The 12,624-nt window shown below is 40.2% G+C and overlaps 1 protein-coding gene and 1 long non-coding RNA gene across 2 annotated transcripts in view; one reads left to right on the top strand and one right to left on the bottom strand.

The window, feature by feature from the left end:
• The window catches only part of LOC309378357, an 18,334-nt gene extending 15,920 nt beyond the window's left edge, over nt 1-2,414 (bottom strand). Inside the window, exon 1 of the long non-coding RNA XR_014172029.1 lies at nt 647-2,414. This is a non-coding gene — a long non-coding RNA (uncharacterized lncRNA). The remainder of the gene's footprint in view (nt 1-646) is intronic.
• The window catches only part of ENPP6 (ectonucleotide pyrophosphatase/phosphodiesterase 6), a 27,486-nt gene that overhangs the window by 2,620 nt on the left and 12,242 nt on the right, over nt 1-12,624 (top strand). Inside the window, exons 2-4 of the mRNA XM_081926366.1 lie at nt 5,290-5,469; nt 10,896-11,007; nt 11,963-12,104. Of these exons, the coding sequence (XP_081782492.1) occupies nt 5,290-5,469; nt 10,896-11,007; nt 11,963-12,104 (434 nt within the window). The remainder of the gene's footprint in view (nt 1-5,289; nt 5,470-10,895; nt 11,008-11,962; nt 12,105-12,624) is intronic.

Here is a 12,624-nt window from a genome sequence, read left to right as displayed (position 1 = left end):
ACATTGGTCAAAGAGACTTGTTATCACCTCAGAGATGTGAGGAGTAGAGAAGTAGAGCAGAATGTCATCAGCATACTGCTTACACACCTTGCTCCATATTACCAATCGGAATGGTAATCTTTTCTACCCAGTCACATCTGGTTTATCAGGTTACTCTAGGAGTAGGACCTGGGAATGAACCCATCACTACACAGGAGTGGCTGCTAGATGAGAGTGAACCAACAGACACTCCTTATTTACTTACTCTCACACTACAAAAATGCAATAAACTTCCTTGTGCCATACTTGAAGAACAAGGGCTATGATTCTCACGGTGCACCACTTACCATACTAGAGGATTTTGATTGGGCGGGGAAATCACAATAAGCACACCTAGGCTGCATTTCTTCAAGAAATAATTCTTGCAAAGGGGGCACTGGTGCTGGTGTTACTCCCGTAAGTGCTCCAGCAAGATGGAACACCGCATGGCTGTTGATAGGCAAGGGAAAATAGGTAGATAAAAAGAGAATTTACTGGATGCCAAGATCCAGATCTGGGGCAGGTACTCTTTGGTGAAAGACACCCTCTAAGTTTCTTCCAGAGTTTCCCACTTCTCCTAGCACAAAAAAAGACCAAATGTTTGGTAAGTTAAAAACAGTTTACTTACAGACTTTTCCAAGGTCAGATTCATGTGCTTTTCCATGCAGCATTCAGGAAACACAGTCAACAAAACTTAGGTTAGTTCCAAAGTGGTGAAAGTTCCAAAATTATTAGGTACAGGAAGACAAGGATTGTTTGTAGAAAAGGTGAGGGGGAGTGATCTAGCTAAGTCTGGAAATGTAGCTCAATAAAGGCATAACTAACAATAAAATGCTTTTATCAGGAGTGGGTACCAAGGTAAAATTTTGGTGTTCCTAGTTAGTTGCAGGTCCCTTCTGGATTCTATCCAGAAGAGCCAATCCCTTAGTCGACACACTTACTCAAGGTCAAAGCAGAGCTCAGTTTTGGAAAAAAATAATATTCTAAAACAGTTTGACACACTGCTTTCCAGAGTTGGTTATCACCCAATTGCAGGAAAACACTCAGCTGGCACAGTGGCAATTCTTTTAATATATTTTAACTGAGCAAGGTCCACTCTTGCCTTAATTGTCGGCCACCCGGATTCTGTACGAAGTAGGATCTTTCAGGAAAACCACGACTGGTACATGTTTGTTGTGATTATAGCCCCAAGTCTGTACTCATTAGTGAAACACTCTGGTAAATGCCAATCAAAGACTCCTGCTGTCCCAGACCTGATAATTTTTGTGGTGGTTAAGTATGGCTTTAGCTCTGTGCATTTTTATTCTTCTGCTATGTGTTTTTAATTTGTTTTATGCTATGGAGTTGTATTCCTCTACTGTTTTAAAAATTGTGTAGTTCGGCCTTCTTCAAGCACTCTAGCTACTTTGGACTACAGTTCTCATTAACCCCAGCCATCAAGGGTTATCACATCAGCATAGACTTGTTCTATTTGCTGTGGGTTTTTTGGATTTTTCTTGCACTTGTAATACAATATAAAAACAAGAGCAAATAAAAAGTAAGTTGCCTACTGTGTTATCAGGCAGTCTGTAAACAAACAAATAGGGATGCAGGTTCCATGAATCATAAATATTCACAGGTGTGCAAACATAATTTGCAAATATAGAAACATTTCTTAATTCCATTTTCTAGCCCTCTACCTTTACAGTCCATTGCTGTTAAAATTCCCCCCCACCCCACTGCACTGCCAGAGAAGATTATCATCTCCAGTAAGGGAGCAGCAAATGAACAGTTTTGAGCGGGGCAAGCATCCAGAGACCCGATGTGCTATACAGAAAGTAATATGGAAGTACTTTCCCCTGTTTTCTATAAGGGGGTCAATAGCTCTTTAACCTACGCTGCATTACATCTGGGCTGACTGATGCTAGAAGACGGGAACTCCCTGGCATGTGAAACTTGTCAGAGGCAATGATGTGTAATCAGGAAGGTTACAGCAGCAGGAAGATGCGTGAAAAAGTACTTTTCTAAGAGCAAGGAGAGACTGTTGGTGCTGAAGTTAGATAGGGAATGTGGTGATGGGATGCTCCAGTGGGATCTCCCCCCCCCCCGAATGGTTCAGAACAGGGGTCAGCAACCTTTTTCAGCCGTGGGCCGGTCCACCATCCCTCAGACCATGTGGGGGGCCAGACTATATTTTGAAAAAAAAATATGAATGAATTCCGATGCCCCACAAATAACCCAGAGATGCATTTTAAATAAAAGCACACTTTCTACTCATGTAAAAACACGCTGATTCCTGGACCATCCATGGGCCAGTTTGAGAAGGCAATTGGGCCACATCCAGCCCACAGCCCTTAGGTTGCTTGCCCCTGGTTTAGAAAGTTGTTGTGAAATTTTTGGTCAATTGTAGAAAGACATGGCAACTGTTGACAGAAGGTTAGATCAACTGCAGCAAGCTGATTCCTACATATTTGAGGTCTTATTCCCATATACAGTGGTACCTCGGATTACATATGCTTCAGGTTACAGACGCTTCAGGTTACAGACTCCACAAAGCCATAAATATTACCTCAGGTTAAGAACTTTGCTTCAGGATGAGAACAGAAATTGTGCTCCGGCGGCACGGCGGCAGCAGGAGGCTCCATTAGGTAAAGTGGTGCTTCAGGTTAAGAACAGTTTCAGGTTAAGAACAGACCTCTGGAACGAATTAAGTACTTAACCTGAGGTACCACTGTAGAACATAACAAAATATGATAACAAATGCCAAAAAGTAAAAGTAAAAGGGATAATCCAGAACTGAGTGGTGATTACACCACTCATTTCAACTTACTGTACTTACTATGCTACAAATCACACAGCTAGCTTCTGTGATCACTTCCATGAACTGCACAAGTACTCCTGAAAACACAAAAATTTTCATAGAGAGATGGGGAAGGCTTAGCGAAATTCTTATCGTCTCAGCCCTTCAACTGTGTTTGCTTGTTTAAAACATTTTTTATTATCACCTACAATAAAATACCACATTTAATATAAGGATAATGAAAGTGACCCATCTTACAGGGATGTGAAATGCTCTGAAAAGAAAAATATCAAGTATTGTTATTATATGGTTTTAATCAGCTACAATGCCTCCTCTGTGTCTACAAAAAAGTGAGCCACAACAATGGGTAGTTAAATACAGCAAGGGAGGTTATGAATTGCCAGTTATAACTGTTAACAATGTTTTGCATAGCAATTTATTGTGCAGTAATTTTTGCCTACCTAAATCTTCAAGAATATATCTGTTATGACCTAAAACGAGTCCAGTTAATACTTAATTATGAAAGAAACTGGGGGGAAGAGAATATGATAATTTGTTCGCTATCTGGTGACAAATCTATTACATGGGACTGGCCTTGAAAACTGTTCAGATATTACTGCTTTCTGGCAGATTCAGCCCTACCATTAGGAAGGGTGAGGAAGTCACCCCAGGCAGTTGATTTTGGGTATCCTGAAGGGCAGAAAATAGTTATTTATTTTTTATATTACTTCTGGGGACAGGTAGAAGCACTTATGGGATTTTTTATTTTTATTTTATGCCTTAGGTGGAAAAATTATTTGACAAGTCTTTGATGCTGTGCATCTCAACTTGTTTGTGATCACCTGCAGTACTTCAGACAGCAAGCTGTCTTGGGCCAACCTTGCATACAATCTTTCTTTCCTTTCCAGCATTTGCCAGTTTGCACCCAAGCTTGGCAGAAGGTGCTGGTATTTATTTATAAAGCTGTTAGGGCTTACCTATAAAGGCTTAAACAATCAGGTAACAAACACTATGCCACATGTAAAGCCCCACAACAGATGAATCATCCCTGCTTTGCAACTGACATAAATTTGTTGAGATAGAAGTTAGGCTTATGGAGTAATGACTTCTCCACGTAAATGTAGAACATCCAGCTATGTAATATCTTTGTTAAATGGAACAAAATTATTGAAAATATTCCTGTTCCGTTCCATCATGTTTGGGAGAAATACGTGATGCCTGCTTCTACTCCCCCTGCCCAAATCATAATTGGGTTTTATATTTACATTTTACTGCTTGGATTCTAGTATCATTCTGTGGTATGATTTTTAAAGATAATTTACATTTCCATGGGTGCTCTGTAGCAGCCAAGAGATCTGAGGTCTTAAATGTCGAAGAATTGCTCATACATGGGAAGAAAAGCATTGGCACTGGCTTTCCATCCAATTTACTTTTTCTAAATAGGGTTCAGTGCCATTATTATTATTTTTAATCTGCATGTCACACACTCATTCCTTGAATAGGTTTACCATTATTCTTATAATGTTTCCATTGAACAAGAAGGAGCAGTAGAGAACAGGTGCTTGCATAAAGGTAAAGGTAAAGGTACCCCTGCCCGTACGGGCCAGTCTTGACAGACTCTGGGGTTGTGCGCCCATCTCACTTAAGAGGCCAGGGGCCAGCGCTGTCCGGAGACACTTCCGGGTCACGTGGCCAGTGTGACAAAGCTGCATCTGGCGAGCCAGAGCTGCACACGGAAACGCCGTTTACCTTCCCGCTGGTAAGCGGTCCCTATTTATCTACTTGCACCCGGAGGTGCTTTCGAACTGCTAGGTTGGCAGGCGCTGGGACCGAGCAGCAGGAGCGCACCCCGCCGCAGGGATTCGAACCGCCGACCTTTCGATCGGCAAGTCCTAGGCGCTGAGGCTTTAACCCACAGCGCCACCTGCGTCTCTGGTGCTTGCATAGGTGACCCTTAAAATAAAAACAGTAAAAGGTGGGCAGCCCATCTTCAACATTAGGGGAGGGGCAAGACTGACAGCTCGTTACGTTTGAGCACGTTGACATGTACATCTGCCCCACAATCTGCAAGCAAAGAACTCATGAAATTTCTCTTTGCATCTTCTTCTGTACACTAAATCAATACAACTTCAACTTTCCTCTCCCTATTTTGCATTATATCAAATGCCAATCTAGGTGGTTTATGACAATAGAACTTGATGACGTTTTACCAGTAATTTCATTCATCCATACTAGGGAGGGAGCATGAGTTCTTCAGCTTTTCTGGGGGTGCACAATAATATATACTTTTCTTCAAAACTGCGTCTTTACATTCATTGCTTATTTGCAAGATTTGAGCTGGAGTAATTCTTTATCTAGTGCCCCCTAAGTCTACGAGAGAGAAGTGAGACTTTATTCTACTTCCACAGGGCCTTGAAATGGGTATGGGGGTGTTATGACTGCTAAACGTAACTGAGAAGTGTTACGTATAAAGCAATCCTCTCACCTTCTAGGTCGCCACTGCAATGTCCATCAAATGACTGGGAACTACATGTGGGATGCAAGTACAAATATGTCTTTTGATATCGGCGTGAATGAAGAGAGCCTGCTGCCTCTTTGGTGGAATGGATCAGAGCCCTTGTGGGTCACTATGATGAAAGCAAAGAGGAAAGTCTTCATGTACTATTGGCCTGGTGAGTGTTGCTGAATTCTGCACTTCTTAAAATTGCTGACTAACATTACATGTTCTACTTTTTAACGGCTCTAAATTCAACCTCAAGATCGATCGCTCTGGCTCTGACCCAATGCACAGCAACCAGAAGACTCTGTTTAAAAAGCTTAAATACCATCAACCAGCAAGGAAAGTCAAGCAGATGGGAACTGAAACTGGTCCACTTATTGCTTTCTCTTCTAGCGTAGTAAGACTAAGAATGGAATAAGAACCCTTCTGAATTAGTCCAAACCCCCATCTAAACCAGTATCCTATTTCGTACATTGTCTTCCTAAAGGAACCTGTGTATCTATGGGGGGCACGCAAGCAGGACAAATGGCCCACAGCCATCTCTCACTGTTGTTCCATGGTAACCAGTACTCAGAGACAAAGTGCCTCCGATTCTGGAGGTAGTATACTGCAGGGTACACACTTCTGTACACGAGGAAGCCTTTAAGGGGATGGCAACACCTATTCTTAGCTATCTATAAATTGTTATAGGCTGGGGGCGGAGCTAGAAATTATTAAATGGTAAGATTTTGTTTATTTGGGATATGAAGGGAAAACAACAGCTGTGGATGAATTCCTGGGCTAGCCTATGCAGAAAACAATCTGGCTTAGCAAGGGCCATTAAGAAACAGTACAGGGCCACTGAGGGCCATTGGCAATGCAAGATAACTTCCCACCTTCCCACCTGCCCTGAGGTTACCAGGGTAACTGGGTATGATGGCACCGGAATATTTTGGGCCTTTGGTTCAAGGCTTGGGATAGCTGCAAAAAGGCAGAATGATCCTGGCTGGCTGGCTGGAGGCAAGCTGGAAGATATGCATTAGATTTCAGTGCTGCACTGCTATGGGGAACGAGCCCCTCTCGAGACAACCATGCTGCAATATCTGGACTCCCACCATCTAAATTCAGGTGTAAATATGTGAATAAATAGTATTTCTTAAAGTTACGACAGCCTCCGCCACGTCTTCAGTTCCACAAAGGAGCACAAACCATGGTTGAGGGCCAAGACACCTGGAATCCCGTGCACAACTGGGCAGGGATTGAAGTAGCGCTACCACAACCAGGGCAACAATACGGTGGGATATTGGATGTCATATGAGAAAGATGCACAGGAGTATCTTCACCTTGACTACAATTTGCAAATCGTTTAATCTAGAAAATACATATGTGCTATTTTTTCTAGAAAAAGAAGTGCCAGTACTCACCACTTACACCTCCCTTGTTCTCTTAGAATAGCAATGGCGTCCATCCGAGAGATGCTAGAACTGAACTCCTGTGAGTTCCCCCTGTAAAAAAGACCTGCATATGTCGGCTGCTTAGTGTAGCTGCCTTGAGAACCATGTTAGCGCTTATCTACAGTCGCCAACAGATGTTCTATCATATATAAATGGATCCTAACATTTGAGCTGCAAACTTTTGATATTAATCTCACCAAAATAGTTTTCGGTTAATTCTGTTCATTAGGTAAAAAGCATATTTATTTTAATGAATATTTTCTAATATGTTTTCCAATAAGAGCAGTATGTTGATCAACATTGTCAATGTATCAAGCCATGCCTCTTATGTATCTGGAATGCCAACATGCAAATATATGCAAAGTTCAACAATTCCCTTTTTCCATTAAAAATTGGCATCCATAACTCAGAGGTTCATGGGCACCCCAGGATATACTGGTGCATTTCCTAGTCAGTCACTAGTTTTGCTAAACCCACAAACCACTTTCGCTTTGGAGGTAACATTGAATGTGGAACTATTGACAAAACTCTTGAGATATAGTCACCGGATATTAGGCTTTATTTCTACAAATGGGAGTCCTACGTTAATATTGCTTTTGTAATGGCAATAGTTTACTGTTGCTCCTTATATGTGTGCGCACTTTGATATATGTGCAGGACTCTGTTTGGTTATGCACAGAGAATGCCAATGAGGCAGCTGAACTACTCATTCATGTTCTATGCTAATTCATCTCATCTTACCACGTATGCACTTAGTCACGTCTCCCCTCATACAATACTGCATAAGACCATTCAACAGAAAGGGCAGTGTCTCAGCAACAGACAGATACAATAATAATAATAGTAATAATGACAATACAAGTTGGCATTTGCTCAATTCTGACAGGCAGAGAAACAAGCCAAGCCATTCTTCCTTTCTTAAATAGGAAACCTGATGAACAGCTAAACTATCACAGCCCGTTAAGCCTTGCACACAAATTGCTATTGCTGTCAGATGTTCTTCAAATCCATCCAAATGGAATCTCATCTTATGATAATTCCCAAATGATTGTTTGACAATGTCAGCCTGTCCAGTTTTTATAAATACTTGTACAGAATAATAAAGAATTAAAGTCGTTGGATAAATTTTAAAACATGAATCATTTCATAATCAGAAAACAGATTCTGAACTAAGTTTTAAAACTGTAGAAACTATTAATTACTGGAGGATTTTGTCTTCAAAAGTTAAATTGCACTCAATTAATGTGTCCATTTCAATGGTTAGACACCCTCAAGTTAGTCAGCAACATTTTAAATTATTCCCTGATTAAAACAATTAGGACAAAATAAGCATTAGGCATTTTAAATACTACAGAATGCTTAATTAAAATCTCCTGTATTTGAAAGCCACCCAAAACAAGGCATAAAAATCTAAGGCATCTAAAAATGCTAAAAGCTAAAAAATGGTTGAGTCTCAAGGGGAAGGAAACTTCACAGTTACAGTGGAGCCACTTAGAACATATCTGTACCTGACTTTGCAATGTACACAAGAAAATACTATCATTTGCTCTTAAAGCTGACAGTTCCATGGAACTAATGCTACAACCTGGGAACACTTCCTTGCCCATGCTTGGCCCAGAATGGACCATGGATGAGCACAGCAGGAGTTGGGAAGAAGACTGTATTGTGCCAGGTGTATATCATGGTTCTGAACCATTGGAACCCCTCACCTGCAGTCTAAAGTCATACAGTCTAGTCAGAATATTTTTTAACTTGAACAACTATATGCCTCAGAGCACATGGTATCTCAGAATACATGACATAACTAACATCTGTGCATCAACACTTTTGTGGATCACTGATACTGTTGTGAAAGAACCATGCAAATAAATTGACCGCTTTTGAGCTCCCGATTATTATTGATAAAATGTTACAATCCTCTCATCTTTTTCAAAACTTGATTTAAGGTCATGTCAAGTAACATTTTGAAGTGACTATGCAGCTGCTCAGTTTGTTTATAAGAATATGGACGTGTTTACTTCAACTAAAGTTGAATGACCATGTCACTAGTGAATTTTAAAAATCTAAAGTACAAAACCACAAATTCCATTCCTTTTACCCCTCTCCTTCTGATCAAGACATTTCCCAGACCATTTGCAGCAATCTGGAAACCTTTAAAAGAGTTGTGTTATGACATTTGGCATACAACTGCTAAACCAATGTTTAGATATACAATTGGAAAACGATAGAGGTTCAAGTCTCTGTGTCAAACATATAAAGATGCAGAATACTATATATAAGAAAGTGAAATGAAATAGAAGTTTTTTAAGGCTTAAACAGGACCTTACTATATAATACGATACCTACTACTACTACTACTACTACTATAGTACAAAATAGTGCAACTGGGGTAGTTAAATGGTCTAAATACCAAAAGAGATATAGGCAGAGCAATCAGACAGGCTGCAGACGGACAAAAGCCTTTGCAGTTAGTTGTACTAAGCGAAGGGAATAGCCCTTTGTGTAGGCTCTCATCCCCTCTGTTGACTGGTTTTGGAGATTTTTGTACAGTTTCAGAAGCTGCAGAACCTGCCTGATTGGAGATGATGATGGTGGGACAAAAATGTGTGCATGCTCAATGGAGAATAATGACTGTGTACCTGTACTATGATTTTGAAAAATTGGTCTTCAGCCTTAGAGCCCACCAAGCTATGCTTTTCAAAATCATGCTTTTGCTCACCGTTTCTACCTGCTGGCAAGGAGGAAATACACAATGCTATAGAACAGAGACCCATGTTCAGGTGGGTTTTAAAGTTTAGGAAAATGTGCTTTATGAAGCTCTCTATAGGTCAGACGGACATAGTAAAATGCAGCACAAAAAAAAGGACCTGAAAGCGGAAAAAGAACAATAATAGAAACCAAACCAATTACAAACAATTACTTAAAGAGCAGAAAATGCTACGAGGACCATCAATACCTGGCCTCTTAGGGCAGCTGCTGAGAACTAGTAGTTACTAGATAACACATAAATTTTGAAAGCATGTAATTCATTACTTATATAGAGGGCATCTGACATTCCTCAGTTCTAGTTACAGGTAGGTAGCCGTGTTGGTCTGCCATAGTCAAAACAAAATAAAAATAAAATAAAAAAATTCCTTCCAGTAGCACCTTAGAGACCAACTAAGTTTGTCATTGGTATGAGCTTTCGTGTGCATGCACACTTCTTCAGATTCTCCAGTGTAAGACTTCCCACATTACTTGTTTTCTCCAATGCCACCACAATTTCCTCTCATTCCTCCTTTTGTTTGACTCTCCTGGGACTATTCGAGGAAATACTTATTACAGAACTATGATTTCAGGGTGTCTGGGTTATGAAAAACTAAATTGCTTGTGTTTTTTGTTGCTAAGCAGAGCAGCTATAAATATTAATACTAAAACACGGTTCTCCTGTGTTCAGAGCTCACGTTCCCCCCTTTAGGAATTGCCACAAGCTTCTAGGACTCAAATCAGTGCATTTTTTCTGGGAAAGGTTTGAGGTGACGGAAAGTTAATTGGTGTAAAATGCTTTCATAAGATCCTGTGGGGAAAGAGATTCAACATTTCAGTTCCAGAAAGAGGTTTAGCACACCTGAATACAAAATATTTGGTAAAAGTATTTTTGAATTCTAGACTATTGCTGTTCTTAATTTATTGTAATATGGAGCAGTGTAACTGATTAGTCCTATACAAACAAAACTGATTTTTGAATAAAATTAAGAGTTTTTATTTGAAAAAAAAATGGTTGAATTTTAAAATAGTTTAATTCTAACAAGCAGCTAACCAAAATGGCTGCAAATCCTTCAGATTCCAGTTCTGAATGTTCAAAATTAGCCCTTTTCTTTTGGGAACATACCAGGAATATACAGAATTCATGTCTAAGGTCAACATTTTTTATTTTCAGATTTTGGGTTTCAAGACGGATGTTTATGGGGTGCCCTGGATATTTTAGGGGAGTGCAGGGGGAGGAGAGAAAGAGGAAGTCCTGGTGCAAAATCAGAACTTCACTGGTGCAGGCTTGTATATCTCAATCTAAGAGTCAAGAGTCCCTTTCAATATATACATCCCTATCTAAATATTGATGACATTATTTAAATTCGTAATTCAAAATTCAGAAGCTGAATTAAACTAATTAAACACTTTGCTTTAGGGTGTGAAGTTGAAATCCTTGGAATTCGACCTACCTACTGCCTACCATATTATAGTGTTCCAACAGATGGCAATTTCTCCAATGCTGTATATAGTGCTATTGAGCTTCTGAGGTAAAGTAATCAAATGTTTTATTTATTTTTCTAATCTGAGGAGTAAAACCTTCCTCCCCATAAGAGTAGCAGCATGATATGATAACAAAGGTAATTCATTTTAGTTTTCTGCATTATGGGAGATGTGAGAAAGGACCCTTAATTGAGATAATGCAGGGAGGGGGTGGCAGATGAGGGGGGCGGAAATATGGCAAAGACCAACAACGTTTCCCTCAGCTCCCTCTTTGTTTTCATCTCCAGTTAAATTTGACACACAGACACACACAGATGGGGAAAGAGGAAGAAGTCAATAATGGTTTTGAATGTAGCACTTTCCAAATGAAGATTTGTACCTACCGTATTTTTTGGACCATAACACTCACTTTTTTCCTCCTAAAAAGTAAGGGGAAATGTCTGTGCATGTTATGGAGGGAATGCCTACGGGTGGCATGCCTACGGATTTTCCTCCTCTAAAAACTACATGCGTGTTATGGTCGGGTGCGTGTTATAGAGCGAAAAATACGGTATTTATACAACTGTCTTCCCAATGTACAGTATTCTGAAGATTAGTTCGGCATGCTAAAAGCCACTGAAAGCATCAACACAGACTGGCATTACACCATAACAACTGGTTGTGTGAACTTTACCATTAGTTCCGAAGCTGCTCCACTTGGAACAGCCTATTTACTTGTTGACTATATCTATAAACTGTCTTTTGGACAAAACATTTAGGGTATAAAAAAATGGCTTACAATATAAGAAACAATGGTCCAATGAGGGGAGGAAGAGGCAAATTAGCAAATTCAGGGATGTAGAGGAATTAAAAAGCATGGCCTGCGCCTTTTCTGTCTGCAACACTTAGCTGCACATAGCATGAAAAAATCCAAGTCTTAGTGTTGATTCTGAAAGATGCTTCAAAATAGTAGCATACTATACTTGTTTTACACCTAACTCTTCTGTGGTGTTGCCACTCTAGAAGGGACAGAGCGGATATGGCAGCAGTGTATTATGAACGGATTGATGTAGAAGGTCATCACTACGGTCCCTCATCTATTCAGAGGAAGAATGCCTTAAAAGCAGTGGATAACGTATTGCACAATATGACAAAGCTTATCAAGGTTAGTGTTACGTAGAGGCTACCGGGTCTGTTAATTGCCCCACAGTCCTTTCCTTATCTTTGTTAAACATTCTTTGTAACTGTTCATCAAAGGTTTCATCACACCTTATATATACATCTACACATCGTTTGAAATGGTAACACACATTGTACCTGTTTCAGATGTGAGTCATAGGTACTTGTGATCAAATCAATGCACGTAAATGCTTCAAATGTGACAGGGTACACTTGCTGTACTCTTAGCCATTGCTGGATGTGAAGGTGGCCATTGCTGGATGTGATGTCATAAAATGCATAAACACTGCTACCGCTTACACACAATGAATTAAAGGGAATAGTATATGCTGTGCTTGCAATGGTTCCCAAACGGCTGGCTCCAGATAGTGAAGAAAACCAGTTTTGTCAGAGCTCCAAGGTAAGCTGAGGGCCCACCGCCACCACAGCAAAGTCAGAATGCCAATGTATGCACGGAGTACCCAATAAATTCGGTGAGAAAGTGAGAGAATTGTCAGTTTGTATGC

Source organism: Podarcis melisellensis (assembly GCF_964234715.1).
Source record: "Podarcis melisellensis genome assembly, chromosome: 9".
NCBI lineage: Eukaryota > Metazoa > Chordata > Lepidosauria > Squamata > Lacertidae > Podarcis > Podarcis melisellensis.
The sequence above is the reverse complement of the archived record's forward strand: the minus strand, read 5'-3'. Positions and strand labels throughout refer to the sequence as shown.